This window comes from Podarcis pityusensis (genome assembly GCF_964106645.2).
Source record: "Podarcis pityusensis genome assembly, chromosome: 1".
Classification (NCBI taxonomy): Eukaryota; Metazoa; Chordata; class Lepidosauria; order Squamata; family Lacertidae; genus Podarcis; species Podarcis pityusensis.
In genome coordinates this window covers 118,793,603-118,814,753 of record NC_138028.1, presented here as the reverse complement: position 1 = coordinate 118,814,753, position 21,151 = coordinate 118,793,603, and the positions used below count along the sequence as shown (strand labels likewise).

The 21,151-nt window shown below is 43.7% G+C and overlaps 1 protein-coding gene and 1 long non-coding RNA gene across 3 annotated transcripts in view; one reads left to right on the top strand and one right to left on the bottom strand.

Annotated features, from left to right (window-relative positions):
* Positions 1-21,151, bottom strand: part of LOC308458739 — a 395,423-nt gene that overhangs the window by 103,477 nt on the left and 270,795 nt on the right. The window lies entirely within an intron of this gene.
* ITGA6 (integrin subunit alpha 6) overlaps positions 1-21,151 on the top strand; it is a 66,785-nt gene that overhangs the window by 21,426 nt on the left and 24,208 nt on the right. For both annotated transcript variants that reach the window (XM_081023584.1, XM_081023585.1), the window contains exons 2-10: positions 1,717-1,844; positions 3,288-3,367; positions 7,131-7,386; positions 10,641-10,772; positions 13,886-14,099; positions 15,698-15,891; positions 16,711-16,799; positions 18,800-18,927; positions 20,321-20,416. In XM_081023584.1, the coding sequence (XP_080879710.1) occupies positions 1,717-1,844; positions 3,288-3,367; positions 7,131-7,386; positions 10,641-10,772; positions 13,886-14,099; positions 15,698-15,891; positions 16,711-16,799; positions 18,800-18,927; positions 20,321-20,416 (1,317 nt within the window). The remainder of the gene's footprint in view (positions 1-1,716; positions 1,845-3,287; positions 3,368-7,130; positions 7,387-10,640; positions 10,773-13,885; positions 14,100-15,697; positions 15,892-16,710; positions 16,800-18,799; positions 18,928-20,320; positions 20,417-21,151) is intronic.

Sequence of the window (21,151 nt, the reverse complement as noted above, 5' to 3'; positions counted from 1 at the left end):
CACAAGCCTGGGGCTCCGTACAGTGGTACTTCAGGTTACATACGCTTCAGGTTACATACGCTTCAGGTTACATACACTTCAGGTTACAGACTCCGCTAACCCAGAAATAGTGCTTCAGGTTAAGAACTTTGCTTCAGGATGAGAACAGAAATTGTGCTCCGGCGGCGCGGCAGCAGCAGGAGGCCCCATTAGCTAAAATGGTGCTTCAGGTTAAGAACAGTTTCAGGTTTAGAACGGACCTCCGGAACGAATTAAGGACTTAACCCGAGGTACCACTGTATATGGAAGTCCTGGGCTTCCCAGATGACAAGACTCCTCCCTGGTGTGGGTAGTGGTAAAGAGCGGTAGACTCGTAATCTGGTGAACTGGGTTTGCTTCCCCGCTCCTCCACATGCAGGTGCTGGGTGACCTTGGGCTAGTCACACTTCTCTGAAGACTCTCAGCCTCACTCACCTCACAGAGTGTTTGTTGTGGGGGAGGAAGGGAAAGGGAGAATGTTAGCCGCTTTGAGACTCCTTCGGGTAGTGATAAAACGGGATATCAAATCCAAACTCTTCTTCTTCTTCCTCCCCTCTCGGCCTCGCCGATGTGATCCAAAGGAAAGCAGAGCAATACGTTTGGCACCTGCTTGATGGCACGTTTTGCCGAAAGGAGGCGTACAAGGTATCATCCAGCCGTCTTATGGACGCCCCTCCAGATTTGTGTAGGGCAGTGGTGTCCAAACTTTTTTCAAAGAGGGCCAGATTTGATGAAGGGAAGGGCCGTGAGGGCGTACCAATCCACGTTGTTGAACTTTTTTTAGGATTTTACCCCAAGAAATAAACTGCCACAGGAGCCGGATTAAACCAATCGGCGGGCTGGATTAGGCCCCCAAAATGGACTTTGGACATGCCTGGGGTAGAGTGATGGGGTCTGGCTTTGGGTGGGGTCAAAAGCAGCCTTCAAGGCATCTCTTTCTGCCCTTTAAGACTCTCACCAGTCCACACTTATCTTAGTCCTTTTTCTATTCAAAACCTCATTCCAAATAAAAAAATCCATTGGAGATAGAAAATTAGCTCACCAGGGCTCACTAGGCCTGCTCTGCTGGCTTTTTATTTGGAGGGAGTTGGAGGAGCATTTAAATAGCAACGGGCGTAGTTACCTGCTGTCTGAAGTGGTATGATCCATACTGCTATCATACCATTACTCTTACCACCTTGTTCTGCTGAACTTGTAGATAAGACCCAAGTTCAGTTTTAGGACAATATGTTATTTGTGGGAAACAGCCGGTGCCATCCAAACTAGGCAGAAGCGGAATTGTAAAACAAATAAATATAAAATGTATGCATACAGTTGTACCTTGGAAGTTGAACGGAATCCATTCTGGAAGTCCGTTTGACTTCCAAAATGTTCAGAAACCAAAGCGCGGCTTCTGATTGGCTGAAGGAAGCTCCTGCAGCCAATCAGAAACTGCGGAAGCCCCGTCGGATGGTCAGCTTCCAAAAATAGTTCACAAACTGGAACAGTCACTTCCGGGTTTGCGGCATTCGGGAGCCAAAACGTTCGAGAACTAAGCTGTTCAAAAACCAAGGTACGATTGTATCTATCTATTGCATTTTATTTTCTTCTGCAGATTTTTGGAAGTTCAGCTTTCCTCCACCTCGGTTTTGGCATTTCCTTTTGCGAAATTCCCCCACTGTCCATTCCTCAGACGGAGTTCTGTTTGTCTCTCAACAGGTTGCTGGTTGGTGCCCCTCGGGAAAGAGGTTTCCCGTCACAGCTAGCCAATAGAACTGGAGGGTTGTATAGCTGTGACATCGCAACTCCAAATGCAAAATGCACACGGATAAAATTCGATGAGAAAGGTGAGCTCAGCAATATCTAGGCTTCGTTCTGTTCTGTTTCACGCAAGGTTCAAACGCTCATTTTTTTAAAAATAATAATAAACCATTTGGGAGGGGTGGAATCTTATTTGTTGCTTTAATTTATGCTCTGGGAAGTTATTTGACAACAGTGCCATGGTGCCTCTGACTAAGACATGGGCACAGAACCCATATTTACCTAAATCAGCCTGGTATGCTGTTGGGCGACTCTCATTCATTTCTAGGAAGGTTACGCCAAAGTACTTTCTGATGCTTATGTCCTTTTTAATAAAGCAAGTTTTTATTAAAGCTTTTTCATAATACAAGAAGATAAATAACACAACAAATGTTGGTGCTGACCTTTAAAGTCCTAAACGGCCTCGGCCCAATATAAGGAGCGTCTCCACCCCCATCGTTCAGCCCACACACTGAGGCCCAGCTCCGAGGGCCTTCTGGCGGTTTTCTCCCTGCGAGATGCGAGGTTACAGGGAACCAGGCAGAGGCCCTCCCATCAGATGTCAAGGAAATAAACAACTATCTGACTTTTAGATGACATCTGAAGGCAGCCCTGTTTAGGAAAGTTTTTAATGTCTGAGGTTTTATTGTATTTTTAATATTCTGTTGGGAGCTGCCCAGAGTGTCTGGGGAAATTATTTTTATTATTATTATTATTATTATTATTATTATTATTATTATTTCTGTTGGGAGTCACCCAGAGTGGCTGGGGAAACCCAGCCAGATGGGTGGGGTATAAATAAATTATTATTATTATTATTATTATTATTATTATTATTATTATACTAAAAAAAAACATACAAAGGGAAAGAAAAAGAAAAACTCCCTCTCTCAAAAGGTAGCTCTTAACCTTTGTCTCACCCAGAAAGTGGTGGACACTCCCAGCTTTCACCTGGAAGCGTTCCTTTTTCTTCCAGTCTCTCATCCTGGGAGGGCTTCCCTTCCTCTCACTGCCAAACGCAACTTTCCAGTTTCTCCGGGGTGGGGGGGAAGCTTAACAATTTTTGGGTCTTTCTTGGGGAAAAAAAAGCTCAATTAAGGCACTAGAGGAGTCACAGCTTCATTATATAGCTCTGCAAATCACTTAATCCTCTCAAAATTGAATATAATATTAATATTCCCAGACCGAAATGTCCGTAGTGATTCTCATTTGAACCGTCCTGTGTGAATATTGTAGGCAAACACTGCCATCTAAAGACAGTTTCAGGTACTGAATGAATATATGGTTCAATCGTATGCATGCTTACTCGGAAGTAAACCCCACTGAGTCCAACGAGACTTTCCTCCAGGTAAATTGTGTATAGAATTGTAGCCTTACCTGTCAGCGGAGTCGTAGTTGAAATAATATGTTTGTAAGTCACTAGAGAAATGTTATTTTAGAAGTTTGGTGTTTTTTTAAAAAAGCAAAATCACCTTGTGATAATTTTTCAGCTGATCTGAGTAAAGAAAGCAAGGAAGACCAATGGATGGGTGTTACTGTCCAGAGTCAAGGGCCTGGGGGAAAAGTCGTGGTAAGTTCTCCATGAATCACTATTCGGCAAACATTTTGTTAATGGTATTTCTCACTACATTTTTTTTTAATTATTCAAAATTATAACAAGACATATTATCCAAAAACATATTATCCTTGTTTCCCCCCCCATTTTTCCTCCCTCCCCCCTCCCACACAACCCCCCCCCCCCCGGCTTCACTCAGTTCCAGTCTTTGGTTTCTCTAGGAATGCTGTTTTCTGCATGTTACAAAGTTGTATAGATCCTAAAACTATTTATCTGATTATTATCAATAAAAGGTTTGTGAATGTTTATTCAAAACCTGCCAAGGAGTCCAGTTCGCTTTGTTGCGTCTTCAGATACTTTGTAAAGGGTTCCCATTCATCCTTAAAGTCACAGTTATCCTTGTCCCGTAGCTTATATGTCAGTTTTGCCAGTTCTGCATAGTCCGTCAATTTTTCTTGCCATGATTCTTTAGTTGGCGTTTCTTCAGTCTTCCATCCTTGTGCTACCAAAACTCTCGTGGCCGTTGTCGCATACATGAAGATGTTTTTCAACTTTTTTTGGCAGGTCTTTCCCTACAATCCCCAACAAAAATGTTTTTAACAAAGGTTAAATGGAACATTTTCTTCAATTCGTTGTAAATCATTTCCCAGAATTTTTTAATTACCTTACAATCCCACCACATATGATAAAATGTCCCCTCCTTTTTCTTACACTTCCAACATATATTTGAACTAGTTTTGTACATTTTCCCTAACTGCACTGGTGTTGTGTACCATCTGTACATCATCTTCATGTAATTCTCCTTCAATAGGGAACAGTCTGTAAATTTTAAGTCAGTTTTCCATAATTTAACCCAATCTTCCATCATAATGTTGTGCCCTACATCTTCTGCCCATTTAATCATAACTGATTTTACCTCTTCATCTTTCGTCTCCCATTCTAATAGTATGCTGTATGCGGCCTTCAGTAGTTTCACTTTCCCTTCAATCACTTCCGTTTGAAACCTAGATCTAGTATAACTAAATCCTTTCTTGCTGTCTTCTTTATGTGTTTCATATAGTTGTCGATAATGCAACCAACTTTGAAAGAACATTTTTATTTATTTTTAATTGAAAAATACTAGGAATCGACCTGAGAAATAATTTCCTCTATTGGAAAACAAAACCCCAAGGTGGCTGTCACCGATGGAAGCGAAAGCTCTGAAAAAGCTCAATATGGAGGTCAAATGGCCGAAATATTGGGAAATTTTGGAACAAGATGGAGATAGACTGAAACTGCAGAGTTTTGAGAAATTAAAAAACAAAGTGCGAGACTGGCTTCATTATTATCAGATAATGGAGGCATATAATTTGGACAAGAAAATTGGCTTCCAGGTGGAAAAATCAAAATTAGAAACAGAACTGCTAGAACCCAAAACTAAGAATCTGTCAAAGATGTATAACGTGCTGTTGAAATGGAATACACAGGATGAAACGGTGAAATCAGCTATGATTAAATGGGCACAAGATGTTGGACATAACATAATGATGGCTGACTGGGAACAGTTATGGACCACAGGTATGAAGTTTACGGCATGTAATGCCTTAAGAGAGAATATTATGAAAATGATATACAGGTGGTACATGACACCAGTCAAGCTTGCAAAAATCTATCATTTGCCCGATAATAAATGTTGGAAATGTAAGGAACCTGAAGGTACATTCTTTCACCTTTGGTGGACGTGCCCAAGGATTAAGGCTTTCTGGGAGATGATCTATAATGAAATGAAAAAGGTAATTAAATATACCTTCCTGAAGAAACCAGAGGCCTTTCTCCTGGGCATAGTCGGCCAATTGGTGCCAAAGAAGGACAGAACTTTCTTTATGTATGCCACAACAGCAGCAAGAATACTTATTGCAAAGTATTGGAAGACACAAGACCTACCCACTCTGGAAGAATGGCAGAAGAAGGTGATGGACTACATGGAATTGGCCGAAATGACTGGCAGAATCCGAGACCAGGGAGAAGAGTCGGCGGAAGAAGACTGGAAGAAATTTAAAGACTATCTACAGAAATATTGTAAAATTAATGAATGTTAGAATGATGTTAGAATGAAGTTAAGTGGTTTAAGCAGCAATGCTATAAAGGCGTATGTAAAAATGGACAATTAACAGGTGAAAATCCAAAGTTATAGTATATTAAGTTAAAGGACTAAGAGAAAATAAAGAAAAGAAATTGCTGAATTAACTAATTGAATTGGAATACAAAAAAGGGAGGTATGAGGAGGTCAGGGAAGTAAGGAAATGAATGTAAGGCATGGAAGACTGATGTATTTTTAAGTGGTTTTTATTCTTTTTTTTCTGTATTTTGTATTTTTCTTGTATTTTTACTTTTGTCTTCCCCCCCTCCTTTTCTTTACTTATGTAATTCTTCTTTTTGAAATCTTAATAAATATCATTTTTTTTAAAAAAGAGAAATAATTCCCTCTATTTCCAGTTTTTGGACCGTGAATGCCATTGGTTACGAGGTCAAGAATGGCTACTATTATATTACTATCGGCCACCATTATGTAGCCAGAGCAGGCTTGAAGGAAACCTGGAAGCTACAGAAGCACAAAAACATTTAGTGTGGGGGTCCTAGCGGGGAGGAACCCACGAAACAGTCCAATGGGGAGTAAGCGTGCTGAGTGGTCATGGAATGGCAACTGAATGTTGTGGGGTGGAAATGGAGTGGTTGGAAATTGGAACAACAGCTCTCCACACCGCAACATTTTATTACAGGTTTCACTTGCATCCTATGTATACTTCTCTTGATTATTAGTCACAGTGGTCTTCAGGTACCATTGCAACATTCATATTCTAAGGAAAAGAGAACGCATGCACAGAACCTTTAAAAAGGTTATTTTGCTAGTGCAGAATTCAGCAGCCAGGTTTGAGCATATTACACCGATCCTGGTCCAACTGCACCGGCTACCAGTTAGTTTCTGGGCCCAACTCAAAGTGCTGGTTTTGACCTATAAAGCCTTAAGCAGCTCAGGACCGCAATTCCTCAAGGACCGCCTCTTTCCATATGAACCTACCCAGACCCTGAGATCATCTTCTGAGCCCCTCCTTCGTATGCCCCCTCCTCCAGAGGTCCGGAGGGTGGCAACACGAGAATGGGGCCTTCTCTGCAGTGGCTCCCCGTCTGTGGAATGCTCCCCCCAGGGAAGTTCGCCTGGCGCCTTCATTATACATACACCTTTAGGCACCGGGCAAAAACGTTCCTTTTTAACCAGGCCTTGGGTTGATTTGATTTACATCCCTTGCCCTTTTAAAATGTGTTGTTTTTTGAGGGGGGGCTGTTGAGTTGTTTTTATTTTTATTATGTATTTTGTGGTTTTATATCTTGATTTTATTCTGTGAACCGCCCTGAGACCCCCAGGTATAGGGCGGAATAATAATAATAATAATAATAATAATAATAATAATGCCATCAAACTGGTGAATGCTTCACTGATACCTTCCCGTAACTGTCCTAATGAAAAAATATTGTGAGGCAAAATAAAAACGCATACTTCCAGATGATTTAAAAGTCATCTGTCCTTTGGTATGGCAGCATGTTGGCTATTCAACGCAGAAGCATTCCATATCAGTGAACTTGATGTCAGCCAGTCTAGGATTGTACCCTCTTAATTCCTCAGCCCTGCCAAACTCCATATAGTTGCCCTGTTGAAATGCCAGTGGACCCTTTTCGTTTCTCTTGCGGATAAGGCAGCTCAGCTTTGCTTATTGCCTACGGTGTTCTTAATGCCTTGCAGACTTGTGCCCATCGCTATGAGAAAAGGCAGTACGTCAACACGATCCAGGAAACTCGAGATATCATTGGAAAGTGCTACGTGCTGAATCAGGACCTCTCCAGCAGCGAGGAAATGGGTGGCGAGGATTGGAGCTTTTGCGATGGCCGGTTGCGAGGCCACGAGAAGTTTGGCTCCTGCCAGCAAGGCGTAGCTGCCACTTTTACCAGAGATTTTCATTATGTTGTGTTCGGGGCACCGGGTGCTTATAACTGGAAAGGTATGGCTTGGATTTTTCTTCAAATATCACTCCTGCGGGGTAGCTTAGTCAGTAGAGGATGAAACTCTGAATCTCAGGGTTGTGGATTCGAGCCCCACGTTGGGCAAAAAGGGGATGGATTAGATGATCCTCGTGATTTCTTCCAGTGCTACGATTCTATTATTTCTGTTGTCTGTCTGTCTGCTGTTTCAGTATCGACAACTTTGTTATTTGTAGATTCTTGATCGGTATACCCCCCCACCTACATTGATGCTCTTTCCCCCAAAATCAAAACGTTAGGTGTACAGTGGTACCTTGGTACCTTGGTACTCAAATGGCTTGGCTCCCGAAAAAATCAGCTCCCAAACACAGCAAACCCAGAAGTGATATCTGGAAGTTTGTGAACTTTTTTTGGAATCCAAACGTCGGCTCCCTCGACCTGAAAAGCAAGATGAGTGTCGCAACCCCATAGTCGCCTTTGACTGAACTTAACCGTCCATGGGTCCTTTATCTTTACCTTTACCTTTTATAGGACGGCTATACTCACTACAGGCATGTGGCCCTCAAAGGGTTGACCAAGGGTAAATGTGGCCTCCGGAACAAAAAAGGGTTAGTTGCCACAGCCTAGATCACTGTTAATTTTTTTGTAGCCAAGTAAAAATGCACTCAGTTGGGGGGAAAGTGTTTGAAAAATAAAATGACAGTAATAGTAGTAGTAGTAGTAAATAAATAAATCCTGTTGAATTTTGTGGCCTCCAAATTAAATAAAAGCCGATGGATTGGTTTGTGCTTACTTAGGCTAAAAAGCTGTGAAATACCACCTTTCTTTTTTAAAACAACAAGGTGGTTGTTGTGGCCTTCTATTCTCCTCTGACCTTTCTCCTTTGCAAAAATAGCAGCGTGCCCCTGTGCCCGGCACATGAACCATGCAAAACCCTTGACCCTTGGTGTAAGGTGTACTTGAGTTTACCCTTCCAAATTCTGAAAACTGGACCACCCTGGTGCGGTGCGTCAAATAAAGAGCCATTGCTTTAGTTGAATTGCAGGTACTTATTGCCGCAGCGCTTAGTTTGAAGAGTGCTCTTTTACAGCCCGGAGGAAAAACACACACGTTTGTTTAGTTGAGAGTGTATTGTATACCTGTCAAAACCGAAGTGCTTCCTTTCTAAATAGTGCAGAAGTGTGTTTTCATAATTAGGGGACGGCTCTTTACCTAAGCAACAGCAGCAGCAGGGATTTAACATAATGGACATTTTTAAATGTTATGGTATTAGCGCGTGAAAAAAAAAGTTTATAACAAACATCCACGCTGAAGGGTCTTTGCGAAATGCCACCTGTCATTTGCAGATGCAGATAAACAGGATCCTCCCTGTTACTGCAGCCCGTCCCAATTTGTCCACATGTTGTTGCAGTGCATGTCTGTTGGTCATGCTGGTAGGGGGCCGATGGGACTTATAGACCCAAACAGCTGGAGGGCACCACTTTGGGAAAGGCCATGTACTTTTTAAAAAAAATCTCCCCTTGACCCAGTGTTCCACATCACTTGCCTTCTGTTTTAGCTAAGACAATTCCTGGTTTTAAATGACTGTCTGTGGACTTTGGACTCAGAATGTGACTTCCTGAGTAACTTAGCTTTTCATTATCAGCACAAATCACTTAGTTTTTTTGTATCAACCCTCAGGGTTGTGGAAGTAAAACTGGAGGATGACTGAGGGAACATAAGGTGCCGAGGACCTCCCTCTTGGAGGATGATTTGGCGCACCGGAGGAAAACTCCTTTGCCGTTGTTGTGCCGTTGCCAGTTCTGTGCTGTTTGTACACTGGGGCTCGGAAGAGGCCATTTTGAGGGTGGGTGGGTGTGTCAAAAGAGCACCCCAAGCTCCCTTGTTCCCCTGACAGCCACCACATGGTCCAAAGAAATACCTTACCTAGAGTTGGTGCTCTCAGTTCCATCCCATTAGAACTGAAGGTGGTGTAGTTGAGAGTAATGCAAGAGAAAAGTTATGTCTTCTTTTTCTCTTCTTACTTGGCCAATTTTCCTTGGTTACCGCAGCTTAGGACCGCGATACCTCAAGGACCACCTCTCTTTCACTCTCTCTCTCTCTCTGAACCCACCTGGCCCCTGAGATCCTCTTCTGAGGCCCTTCTTTGTGTGCCTCCTCCCTGAAAGATCCGGAGGGTGGCGACACAAGAGCAGGCCTTTTCTGCAGTGGCTCCCCACTCGTGGAATGCTCTCTCTAGTGAGATTCGGCTGGCGCCTTCGTTATCCACCTTTAAGGCAAAAACTTTCCTCTGTAAACAGAACTTTGCCCGATTGATATCTGACGCCCTTTAAACAGGTGTTGGGGGAGAATTATTGGAATGTTTTTGTTTTTATTATGTATTTTGTGTTTGTATATTGTGATTTTATGTTGTGAACCACCCTGAGACCTGCAGGTATAGGGCAGTATACAAATTTAATTTAATAATAATAATAATAATAATAATAATACGTGGGGCTACCTTTGAAGGTGACCCGGAAACTACAACTAATCCAGAATGCGGCAGCTAGACTGGGAGCGGCCGCCGAGACCATATAACACCGGTCTTGAAAGACCTACATTGGCTCCCAGTACGTTTCCGAGCACAATTCAAAGTGTTGGTGTGGACCTTTAAAGCCCTAAACAGACTCGGTCCAGTATATCTGAAGGAGCATCTCCACCCCCACCGTTCTACCCGGACACTGAGGTCCAACACCGAGGGCCTTCTGGCGGTTCCCTCACTGCGAGAAGCCAAGTTACAGGGAACCAGGCAGAGGGCCTTCTCGGTAGTGGCGCCCTCCCTGTGGAACGCCCTCCCACCAGATGTCAAAGAGAACAACAACTACCAGACTTTTAGAAGACATCTGAAGGCAGCCCTGTTTAGGGAAGCTTTTAATGTTTGATGTAGTACAGTATTTTAATATTTTTTTGGAAGCCGCCCAGAGTGGCTGGGGAAGCCCAGCCAGATGGGTGGGGTATAAATAATAAATTATTATTATTATTATTATTATTATTATTATTATTATTATAGCATCACATATTTGCTGCATCCTGCAACTTCAACCCAAGTCTAGAATGGGGCCCATTACACAGTGTTGCGTCAATGTTCCTCCCTCCCTTTCCCACAAGGATTATACCATAGTTGCTTTGTCTTCTGTTTGCGTTAAAGTTTATTTTATTCCCCTCCCACTCCCCCTTCCTTTGTCATTCATCCCACTTTTTTTTTTTTTGCCATTTCATATTTTTTTTCCCCTAGGAGTGGTGCATGCAGAGCAAAGGAATCAGTCATATTTTGAAATGGGTATCTATGACGATGGGCCTTACGAAGTTGGCGGGGAGAACCAGCTTGATGAGAGCCTAGTTCCTGTTCCATCTAACAGTTACTTAGGTAGGACGAAGCTCTTCAGAGATCTCGAGGAAATTTCACTACCCAAATGTGGAGCGATAAAGTGAAACGCTGTTGGAAAGTAATTCAGTTACGGACCCTCCCCACCCGCTTGCGTTTAAACCAAGAGCTTTTTGTGCGTGCCCTCCTTTGCCATTTCCACCACTGCTTTGAAGTGTAAAATGGTACTCTTGGTTGAGGTACCTCTAAGAGCTGCTAATGTAATGAGACATTTCAGAGCACCGATGAGGACTTGCAGATTTTTACATCATGATTATAACCTCTCTGTGTCTCTCTCTCTCTGTCTCTCTCTCTGTCTCTCTCTCTTTCACACACACACAGTAAGTACTGTATGTGGATTAGTAGCCCTAAGCCATTTTACCTCAACATGTGTAGCACAGGGAAGTTTAATGAAATCCTTTGATACTCAACAAGATTGTGATGGCTAAGAAAGGACGTTCATGGTGTATCTCCAGCGTATAGGGACCCACAATTTGTCAGCTAACTTCTGAGGCCTCTTTGCAGTGCTTTAATGGCTAACCCCCCAAAGATGGGTGTGTCATATGGCAAATTGTCGAGATTGCATTTTTGTTCGCCCTCGCTTTCTGAGTGCCAGTTGATGCAATTTGTGTGGCGTTTTGCGACAAACGGTGAAAACAATTCCTTTTTAACGCAAACGGTGAAGAACGACAAACAACTCACCGGCGTTTGCGCATGCCTCCTCCAAGAAGGGATAGGGGCCCTTAAGGACTGAATAGCAACCCATCTGTAAAAGCACACTTTGGGATGAGATTTTGTGGGGAACGTTTGAGGCCAAGGATGATATTTTGCCATTAAAACTGATGAAGGGGATGGAAGGAAAAGTCTGTTCCTGTGTAAGCTGAGTTAATACAGCGTTATTTTTTTTAAAGCTCTGAGGCGGGATCCAAATTTACCGTATTTTTCACTCTATAAGACGTACTTTTCCCCTCCTAAAAAGTAAGGAGAAATGTGTGTGCATCTTATGGAGTGAATGCAGACTGCGCAGCTTTCGCTGAAGCCAGGAGAGCAAGAGGGATCGGTGCTGTTCTGGCTTCAGGGATAGCCACGCGAAGGCTCTTCAGTGCAACGGGAGGAATGCTCCCCCTGCCCTGAAGAGGTTTGGCACGGCTATCCCAGAAGCCAAAACAGCCAGAGGGATCGCTGCTTTTGCTGCACAGCGATCCCTCTTGCTGTTCTGACTTCGCTTCGCTGAAGAGGCGCTGCGCAGAGAGAGAAAGCTGCGCAGCGCCCCTTCAGCAAAGCAGGAGGAGAAATGGAGCCCCTTCCGTTTCTCCTCCCGCTTTGCTGGAGAGGCGCTGCGCAGAGAGGGAGAGAATTTTTTTTTCTTGTTCTCCCCTCTAAAACAGGGTGCGTCTTATAGAGCAAAAAATACGGTACAGTGGTACCTCGGGTTACATACGCTTCGGGTATACACACGCTTACATACGCTTCAGGTATACATACACACTCCGCTAACCCAGAAATAGTGCTTCAGGTTAAGAACTTTGCTTCAGGATAAGAACAGAAATCGGGCTCTGGCGGCTCGTCAGCAGCAGGAGGCCCCATTAGCTAAAGTGGTTCTTCAGGTTAAGAACAGTTTCAGGTTAAGTACGGACCTCCGGTACGAATTAAGTACTTAACCTGAGGTACCACTGTACTTTACAATCCAGGACCTTTTTAACCCTCACAGCAATCTGATCAGCGGGGAGGTTTCCATGAATCTGACTCCCATTTGCCATGAGTGAAAATCTGTAGATGTTAATGGGTATTGAAGGGTAGGAGCGCTAACCCCCAACTTCTTGTGTGGCAACAGGTCACAGGCCCTGTAGCTTCAGGCAAGGCCCTAAAGGATGTAACTTGCCTATATTTCCATTGGTAAAACTTCTGCTCTCCTTCAGGTTTTCCCCCTAAGTCTCCATGTTGTTATGCTCTCTGCTTAACCTGTCCTTCTTTCTTTCTTTCCTTCATCTTCTTCCTCCACCCACATTTGCAGGTCTCCTTTTCCTGACAAGTGTGTCTTTTGGTAGCCCCGATCAGTTTGTGTACAAAACACTGCCTCCCAACGTCAGGGTAGGCAAGGCCACCGATCTGATGATGAATAGCTATCTAGGTTTGTGACCTCTGAATAGCGGTTGTCCATCTCGCTTCCTTTGTTACATTCCAAACATTCCAGACATCGTTATTTGTTTTCCATTTCAAGTTGGTGTGTGTTGTGGAAAATGCTCAAATGAGACGAGGGGACTTCTGAAAGTTTGGGGCGAGAAAGAATCCTCAGGACTCGAGCTTTCGGGGGGCTGGCTTGGCTAGGGGCCTGCAGGTCAAGGATGGAGAACCTGTGGACCTCGATGACTGCTCCACCAAAACGTGGATAGAGGGGAACCAATAAGATGAAGGTGGCCACACCAAAGAGGGAGTGCTCAAATTGTTTACTGTACCTGTGTGAGCTGAATGTAGAAGTTCAGCATCAGTACCTGGGGGAATCGCGCCATAAGCATGATACATTTTTCATGAGGTCTTAACATTCCTTTAACATCATGGGAGTGCTCTGTTAAAGCAAGTGAACACTTGAATAGATTTCTATTTATTACAAAGTCTGAAGAAAGCACAACGAAATTGCTGTGAATGTGGCTCTCTGAAATCAGCACTGTATACAGTGGTACCTCGGTTTTTGAGCGACTCGGAAGCCTAACGTTTTGGTTTTCGAACGCCAAAACCCCGGAAGTAAACACTTCTGTTTTCGAACGTGCCTCAGAATTTGAACAGCTTCCGCTGCATTCCCCCCAATTTTCTTCACTGACGTTGCAGACCGCCCTTTGCGCCTCGGTTGTTGAGCATTTTGGAAGTCAAACCGTCTTCCGGAACAGATTACGTTCGACAACCGAGGTACCACTGTATGTGCTGCTTTGAGTCTGCTTCAATGTCTGCTGGGAGAGGACAGGTTTAAGCTTTTAATGTATATGTGTAGACCCTGTTAGGTGGGTTTCCATTGACCCTGTGCTTCCAATCACCCCTTTAACATAGCAACAATCACAGAGGCTTTGCCCTACAATAGCACCACACCTTCAACTGTTCGTCTGTTTTATGTTGGGCGGTAGGTTTTTCTCTGGACTCTGGAAAAGGCATCACTTCGCAGAACGAGCTCACTTTTGTGTCTGGAGCTCCGAGAGCAAACCACAGTGGAGCGGTTGTCCTTTTGAAAAAAGACACTGTCATTCAACGGGCATTGTCTCCTGAGCACACATTTGAAGGCGAGGGGCTGGCCTCCTCTTTTGGCTATGATGTGGCTGTTGTAGACCTCAACAGTGATGGGTAAGCCTGCCCTCTGGCTCCTCTTTCTTCTAGTACCATGGGGAAGTGTGGTCGTATCTTTCTTTGTTTGCAAAGTGGGAGAAACATAGCTGTGAACGTTTCCCCTTTTTGAAGGGAAATTCCCTTATTCCGGATAGGATTCCTCGCAAGAAAAGGGAAAAGTTGACAGCTATGGGGAGAAATGAGGCTGTTCCTCATTAGGTTATGGCAAACTCAGAAAAGCATAAATGCACCATTGCTTTTAAGAAAAGCAACCTGCCCATTTTCATAAAACGTAACTGGCGGACCGGTGAATGTTTTCACACTTCCTGCTCCCCTGACCCTCCATTTTAAGTGGTTTGAGTAAGTAAGCTTACTCACTGTAAAAAATTCAGCAAAATGGATACTTTAAAGAAGTATCTCAGGAAATATAGACCAGGGAAGGTGAACTTGAGGACCTCCAGTTGTTGCTGGATTTCAACTTGTCAACCCCAATGAACAGGGCCAATGATTAAAAATAATAAAAATAATAATAATGATAATAATTTATTTATACCCCAACAGAATGGCTCCCAACAGAATATTAAAAATACGATAAAACATTAAAAACTTCACTAAACTGGGTTGCCTTCAGATGTCTTCTAAAAGTCAGATAGTTGTTTATTTCGTTGACATCTGATGGGAGGGCGTTCCACAGGGCGGGTGCCACTACCGAGAAGGCCCTCTTCCTGGTTCCCTGCAACCTCACTGCTCACAGTGAGGGAACCACCAGAAGGCCCTTGGTGCTGGACCTCGGTGTCCTGGCTGAACGATGGGGGTGGAGATGTTCCTTTAGGGATGATCCAGCAACATTTGGAGAGCCACAGGTTTCTTATCCATGACCTAAACAAACTATAGTAAGTCTAGAGACAATGGATAAAACAATCACCATTAGCTGTACTGCTGGATAAGTGTTTAATGGTTATTGTATTGTTTAAACCAGGCATGGCCAGACTTGGCCCTCCAGCTGTTTTGGGACTACAATTCCCATCATCCTGACCACTGGTCCTGTTAGCTAGGGATGATGGGAGTTGTAGTCCCAAAACAGCTGGAGGGCTGTTTGGCCATGCCTGGTTTAAACCAACCAACCATAACCCCTTCTACTGTGGTCCAGAGGATTAAACAGAACTTGAATTTGGGAAATCCCGATCATGAACTTTGACTTGAGTCACTCTTAGGAGCGGTACAATCTTGTGCATGTTTACTCAGAAGTAAGTCCCACTGAGTTAAAAGAGGCTTACTCCCAGGTGAGTGATTATAGGACTGCAGCCCAAGTTCCATACATGCAAAAACTGGACGAGCAATGACCAACTTGGCAAGATGGTCGTGAGTTCAGTGAGAATAAAACACCGTAAAAAAAGACAGCAAAGTACTGTAGAAATGGCCAGGGGGGTGGAAATCTAGCCGTTTATCACTGAACTTCTTAAAACTGAATTCAATAGATCTCTCTGAGCAGCTGTATTATTTGGAAGCCTTGTGTTGAATTGTGCACTCTGCTGAACATGTTGTCTTTCTGAGGTCACTTTTATCACCTGCTTCTCACAGTTGCCTTAAACACAATGAACTTGTTGTTTTCTCAGTTGGCAAGATATTGTTGTTGGCGCGCCGCAGTACTTTGACAGGGAAGGAGAAATTGGCGGTGCTGTGTACATTTACATTAACCAGCAAGGCAAGTGGGAAGGAGTCAAACCAGTTCGGCTCACAGGACCAGCAGACTCCATGTTTGGAATCGCAGTCGAAAATATTGGTGACATTAACCAAGATGGCTTCGAAGGTAAGCCGGAAAACGATTGGCCTGCTCTTTGATGATGATGATGAATTTCATTTCTATACCACATTATATTTTTAAGAACAATATTTCAAGGCGGTTTGCAACCTACATCAAAACATCATATAAAACAATCCAGAATATTATTATTATTTATTAAATTTGTATACCGCCCTTCATCTGAAGATTGCAGGGTGGATCACAAGATAAAAAAGACAAAATGAGGACATAAAAGACATAATAAAGCAAAAAACAAAACAAAACCCCAATAACCTGCTTTCTGGAGAAAGTCAAATAGAAAGTATACATTCAAAGCAACATGATTAACGGGAAACTAAATATTTCAAGATGAAATATTACAAAGGAGGTTCGACTACAAAAGTACATTTAACACAGCAAAATTGAACAACAACAAAAACCACATGAACATTTCAAAGGAAAACGCTACTAAAGGAAGTTGTCATCATTCATTCCATCTCTATACCGCTTTATATTTTAAAGAACACATCTCAAAGCGGTTTACAACAACATGACAACGTCAAATAAAACAATCCAGAATAAAACAAATTCAAGCTCCAAGGAAGAAAATGTTTCAGATCCTTCTCTAAGTGAACATTTTGTTTTCCCCAGTCGCCTGCCTGGCATCCAGAGATCTCCACGTGGTCGCCATTGGACCTGCGCCAGCCGCAAAATGTGGCTAATTTCTGATTCTGGGGCCTGGACAAACTCCATGGGCCCTGCCTTATTTGAGCAATCCATGTAGCTTTGAAAACCTGCATGTTTAGTTTGACTGTTGTTGTCCTTCTCTTTTTTTTTATGCAACAGATATTGCTGTAGGGGCTCCATATGACGACTCTGGCAAGGTGTATATTTATCATGGCTCCAAGGACGGGATAAACACAAAACCAGCACAGGTACTAGCTAGTCACGTTCGCTTCTCCTTCCAATGGAACTGAAATATTCATTTCGCTTGTTTCCTAAGCTTCTCCCAGGCAGCTGCCCACTTATAGTTCTCTGCCACCTGCTTCCCTCTCTCCTTTGACTTTGCACATCACTCTCTTCTCTTCCTAATATCTTTTCATGTAAGACCCCATCTGCACTATACATTTAAAGCAATATCATACCACTTTAAACAGTCGTGCTTTCCACCAATGCATCCTGGGAACTGTAGTTCGTTATAAGGGCATTGAGTGTTGTTAAAAGGTAAAGGGACCCCTGACCATTAGGTCCAGTCATGGACGACTCGGGTTGCGGCGCTCATCTCGCTTTACTGGCCGAGGGAGCCGGCGTACAGCTTCCGGGTCATGTGGCCAGCATGACTAAGCTGCTTCTGGCGAACCAGAGCAGCGCACGGAAACGCCGTTTACCTTCCCACCGGAGTGGTACCTATTTATCTACTTGCACTTTGACGTGCTTTCGAACTGGGATCCCTATTCCCCTAATAGAGCTTCAATTCCGGAGTTTCCTGGAAAGAGGGGTTGATTGTTAAAGCACGCTGGAAATTGTAGCTCTCTGAGTGGAACAGTTTTGTCCTACGTTTCCTCAAGCTGTTCCTCTTAAGAGACGCTGCTTGCTAAGTCTTTTGCCTTCTGTAGAAAATAAGATAAAAGCCTTTATCCTGTTGTTGCAGAATTCAGCTCTTCCTTCAGATTTGTATTATTATTATTTGTATTATTATTTTTTTGCATGTGTGGAGCATGGCCTGCCTCCTAATAAATGCAGACGTGATATTCTTTTATTGTTTTAATTGCCATTGATTTTTCTGTTTTTATTTATAAGCTTTATGCAGACAGGAAATCTTGGGGGGGAAATTGACTATGTGTCCCGATGGCTTTTTAGTAGACTCTTTTAACTGCATTAATCAATAATTCTTATAATGACTTATGGTTCTGGAGATTGGTGTTGATGAGATAGATGCTTGGCTAGTTCTTTTCAGTGGGAAGTGCTCACCTAATTTCCATTGATACCGTATTGGTCTGAATATAAGCCTCACTTTTCCCCCAAATTCCGACCGTGAAAAGTTGAAAATGCGGCTTAAATTCGCAACCTTACAAAAATGGGCTTTTATACGATATCGCCGCTGAAACAGACATACGGTAAAACGGAACCAAAAAATGTGTTATTGCCGATTTGCGAGCTTGAGACTGTTCATTTGCCGTTTACGGGAGTCAGTGCCTGTGGAATTGCAGCCAATTGAATAGCGATTTGCGATTTCAGCGATTCTACGGTAACTTTTGCGGGCTTGCAAGATCAAAGGCTTAAATTGGCTCGGAGTTGCAATTCCACCAACCGCAGCGATTTTCAGCCTGTAACCCAATTTTAAGGGAGGGGCTTATATTCGGCTATTGTCTCCCCCCTGCCTTGAATTTTAAAGGTGCAGCTTATTTGTCGGTGCAGCTTATATCCGGGCCAATACGGTAGCCTATAATTCTGTGACATTTGACAGCACCCTCTTCCATAGTGTGTACCCCATTGCGGCTCCTTTCTGACTTCCTTTAGCTGTGCTCCCCTTTTTATGACCCTTTTCTATGTCTGATTTACTCTCTGCCTTTTTCCTAAGGTGACGTTCTACTAATTGCAGGGCGAATCTTTGACCTTCCAAGTTGTTTGACCCTCCAAGCCCCATCAGCCATAGCAATCCTGTTCAGTGATTAGGGACGTTGTAGTTTAGCAACATCTCAAGGGCCAAAGGTTCCCCACACCAGATGAAGCTGCTAAATGAATACATTTATTATTTAAATGTTTTTAAACCACCCTTCATCTTTAGAGACATGAGGACTTTATACAGGGGCATGAACATATCAGAATATTCCAAAAATCCAATACACTGAAAACAGCAAAGACAAGTGTATATGGATGGCAGTCAAGTAGCAAAATACAGCATAACAATTTCCATTTTTTCGCACTGTTTCAGATTCTGGATGGTGGGGCAAACGGAGTCTCGTCCTTTGGTTATTCTATCACCGGAAACATGGACCTTGACAAAAACTCCTATCCTGATATTGCTGTTGGGTCTCTTTCAGATTCTGTAGCTGTTTACAGGTGTGTAGCGCCTTCTTGATTTAACCTTAACTCTGGGGTCCTTAATGTGGCACCTGTCACACCCTGGTTGTTCTCAGACACCTCCTTTGTCAGCCTTAAAAAATAACTGAGGGTTTGGGGCATTGTTTGTTTGGAAGGTTTCCTGCTTTCTTTGTGTTTTTTTTAAATTTGTTATGGGGTGTGCACAGGCTTTTTGTTTATTTGGAGGGGGTGGGGGAGTCTGAGCATCACCAGTTTTCTTCCGTGAAGTGGGTATTTTGTGGTGCCCTAACAGTTTTTTCCATGGGGTCACGAAGAGTTGGACTAAACAACAACAACAACAACAACAGTTTCTTAGATTTCCAAATGTGCCACTGAGCCCAAACATTTTTGAGGAGACTAGACTTAGCAGTTGGCCTGAGTTTCCACAATGTATTTTTCATCTTTTAAGAACGGTGAGGCCCCAAACTTTCATAAATATTAAAATGAGTGAGTCCTTGAACAAGAGCAGTCACATGGGCATAATTCTCTCAGACATAGGAATGATGATATAGTAAAGACATAGGAATGATGATATAGTAAATGTGCCTTGGACTAAACCATTTCAGACTGTTGGGGGCCTAGAATCCTCCCCCCTACAATCAATCTTTCAGTGTTCAGGGAATTGTTTTCCAGTGTGGAGGGCCAAGCCAGTCATGTGACTCTATCTGCTGCCCAGTGGTGTAGCGTGGGTTGCCAGTGCCCGGGGCTGCATGGCGGGAGGGAAATGGATGGGTGCGCATTCAACTGCCCAATGACATCCATGTCACCCAAGAGATCACAGCCGCAGAGATAAGAAAATAAGAGCCGTTCCTTTTGTCCTGGTTCGCATGGACAAGCTGTTTTCAATGGAGCCCAGTGGCAGAAGCATGCAGCTGTGTTGAGGCAGCAATGGGTGTTGAAATTTTGTGCCCCTAACAGTTTTGAGCATGGGGAAACCGCCCCTTTGGCCCCCATCCCACGCTACACCACCGCTGCTGCCTGAAGTAGAACAGTCCAGACACAGGAGAATGTAAGTTGCCACTGTTGTGGGAATAATTGTGCATAAAAACAGAGACAGACGGAAAGAATAACAGACAGACTAGGACTGAGGAAGAGAAGTCAGTTTTATTCTAAATGCAGTCACCCAGCCTTTGTTTATCAGATGTGCAACATATTTTGATGAAATGTTTTACTCTAAACCCTCTTGTGCTTTCGGTGCTAACACACTGCAAAGAACTAGGCCACTCTGTCAGAGCCTCTCCATCCTACAGCATGAAAATAGAAAGCCCAATGGAGCTTCCCTGTTTATTAGCCTAAGAATTCCTTCCTCGAGTGCCATTCATTGAAATAACAAGTTTCTTCCCCAACCTCCTCTTCCCTCCTGACATACAAGATCGCGGCCTGTGGTGAACGTTAAGAAAACTATTAAGATAGACCCCGGCAGAATAGACCTAAAGAAAAAGAACTGTGAAGTCCCCAGTGGGATTTGGTAAGCCGTTGAACTCCTAATATTTGTTTCAATGTTTTGGCAAACGTTCATGTGTTTCATATGCACGAGAATTTCCACTATATGGTGCACCGCATGGGAGGTTACTATGCCAGCCCGCAAATACACTGTTAGGTTGGATTGTTGATGTTACTCTTGTATTGTTGGGTGCTAAGAGCTACAACAATGCCTCTTCTTGCCATGTTGCCTTGGTAATGTTGGAAGCAAGGGACCATTGTTCCAACCCATCCCTTTCACTTATTGAGGCAGCAGGGCCTCATGGGTCTCTTCCTCCTCTCCGTCTTTACCAATATCTACTCTCCTAGCCTGAAGGCCGCAGCTCTTAAAGACCTGGCCTGAAGAGGAATGTTGCTTTGCATTTCTGTGGCCGCTCAACAGGCACACTTCTTCCCTGTGCCGTTGGGCAAGTGTTGTAATATGGAAGGCACCCAATTCTTCTGGCCAGCCGTGCTTAGGGGACTGTGAGGGTCCTGGCTCAGCTCTGAAGGGTCCAACTCTCAGGTTCTGTGAGCTCTGAACCACCAGCCTCTGATTCTATGGGCTTTGAACCACCAGCATGGCAGTCCTGGTCTCAGCTGGCTTCTCCTCCTTGGAGCTCAAGGCTGGAGCCCTACAAACCTTTTATGGTGGAGACCACGCTGCCAGGTTTTTGAAGACCCTTGGGCAAGGTGTCCTCAGTGCGCCTGCTCCACGAGTCACCATTTTTGCTACAGTCAC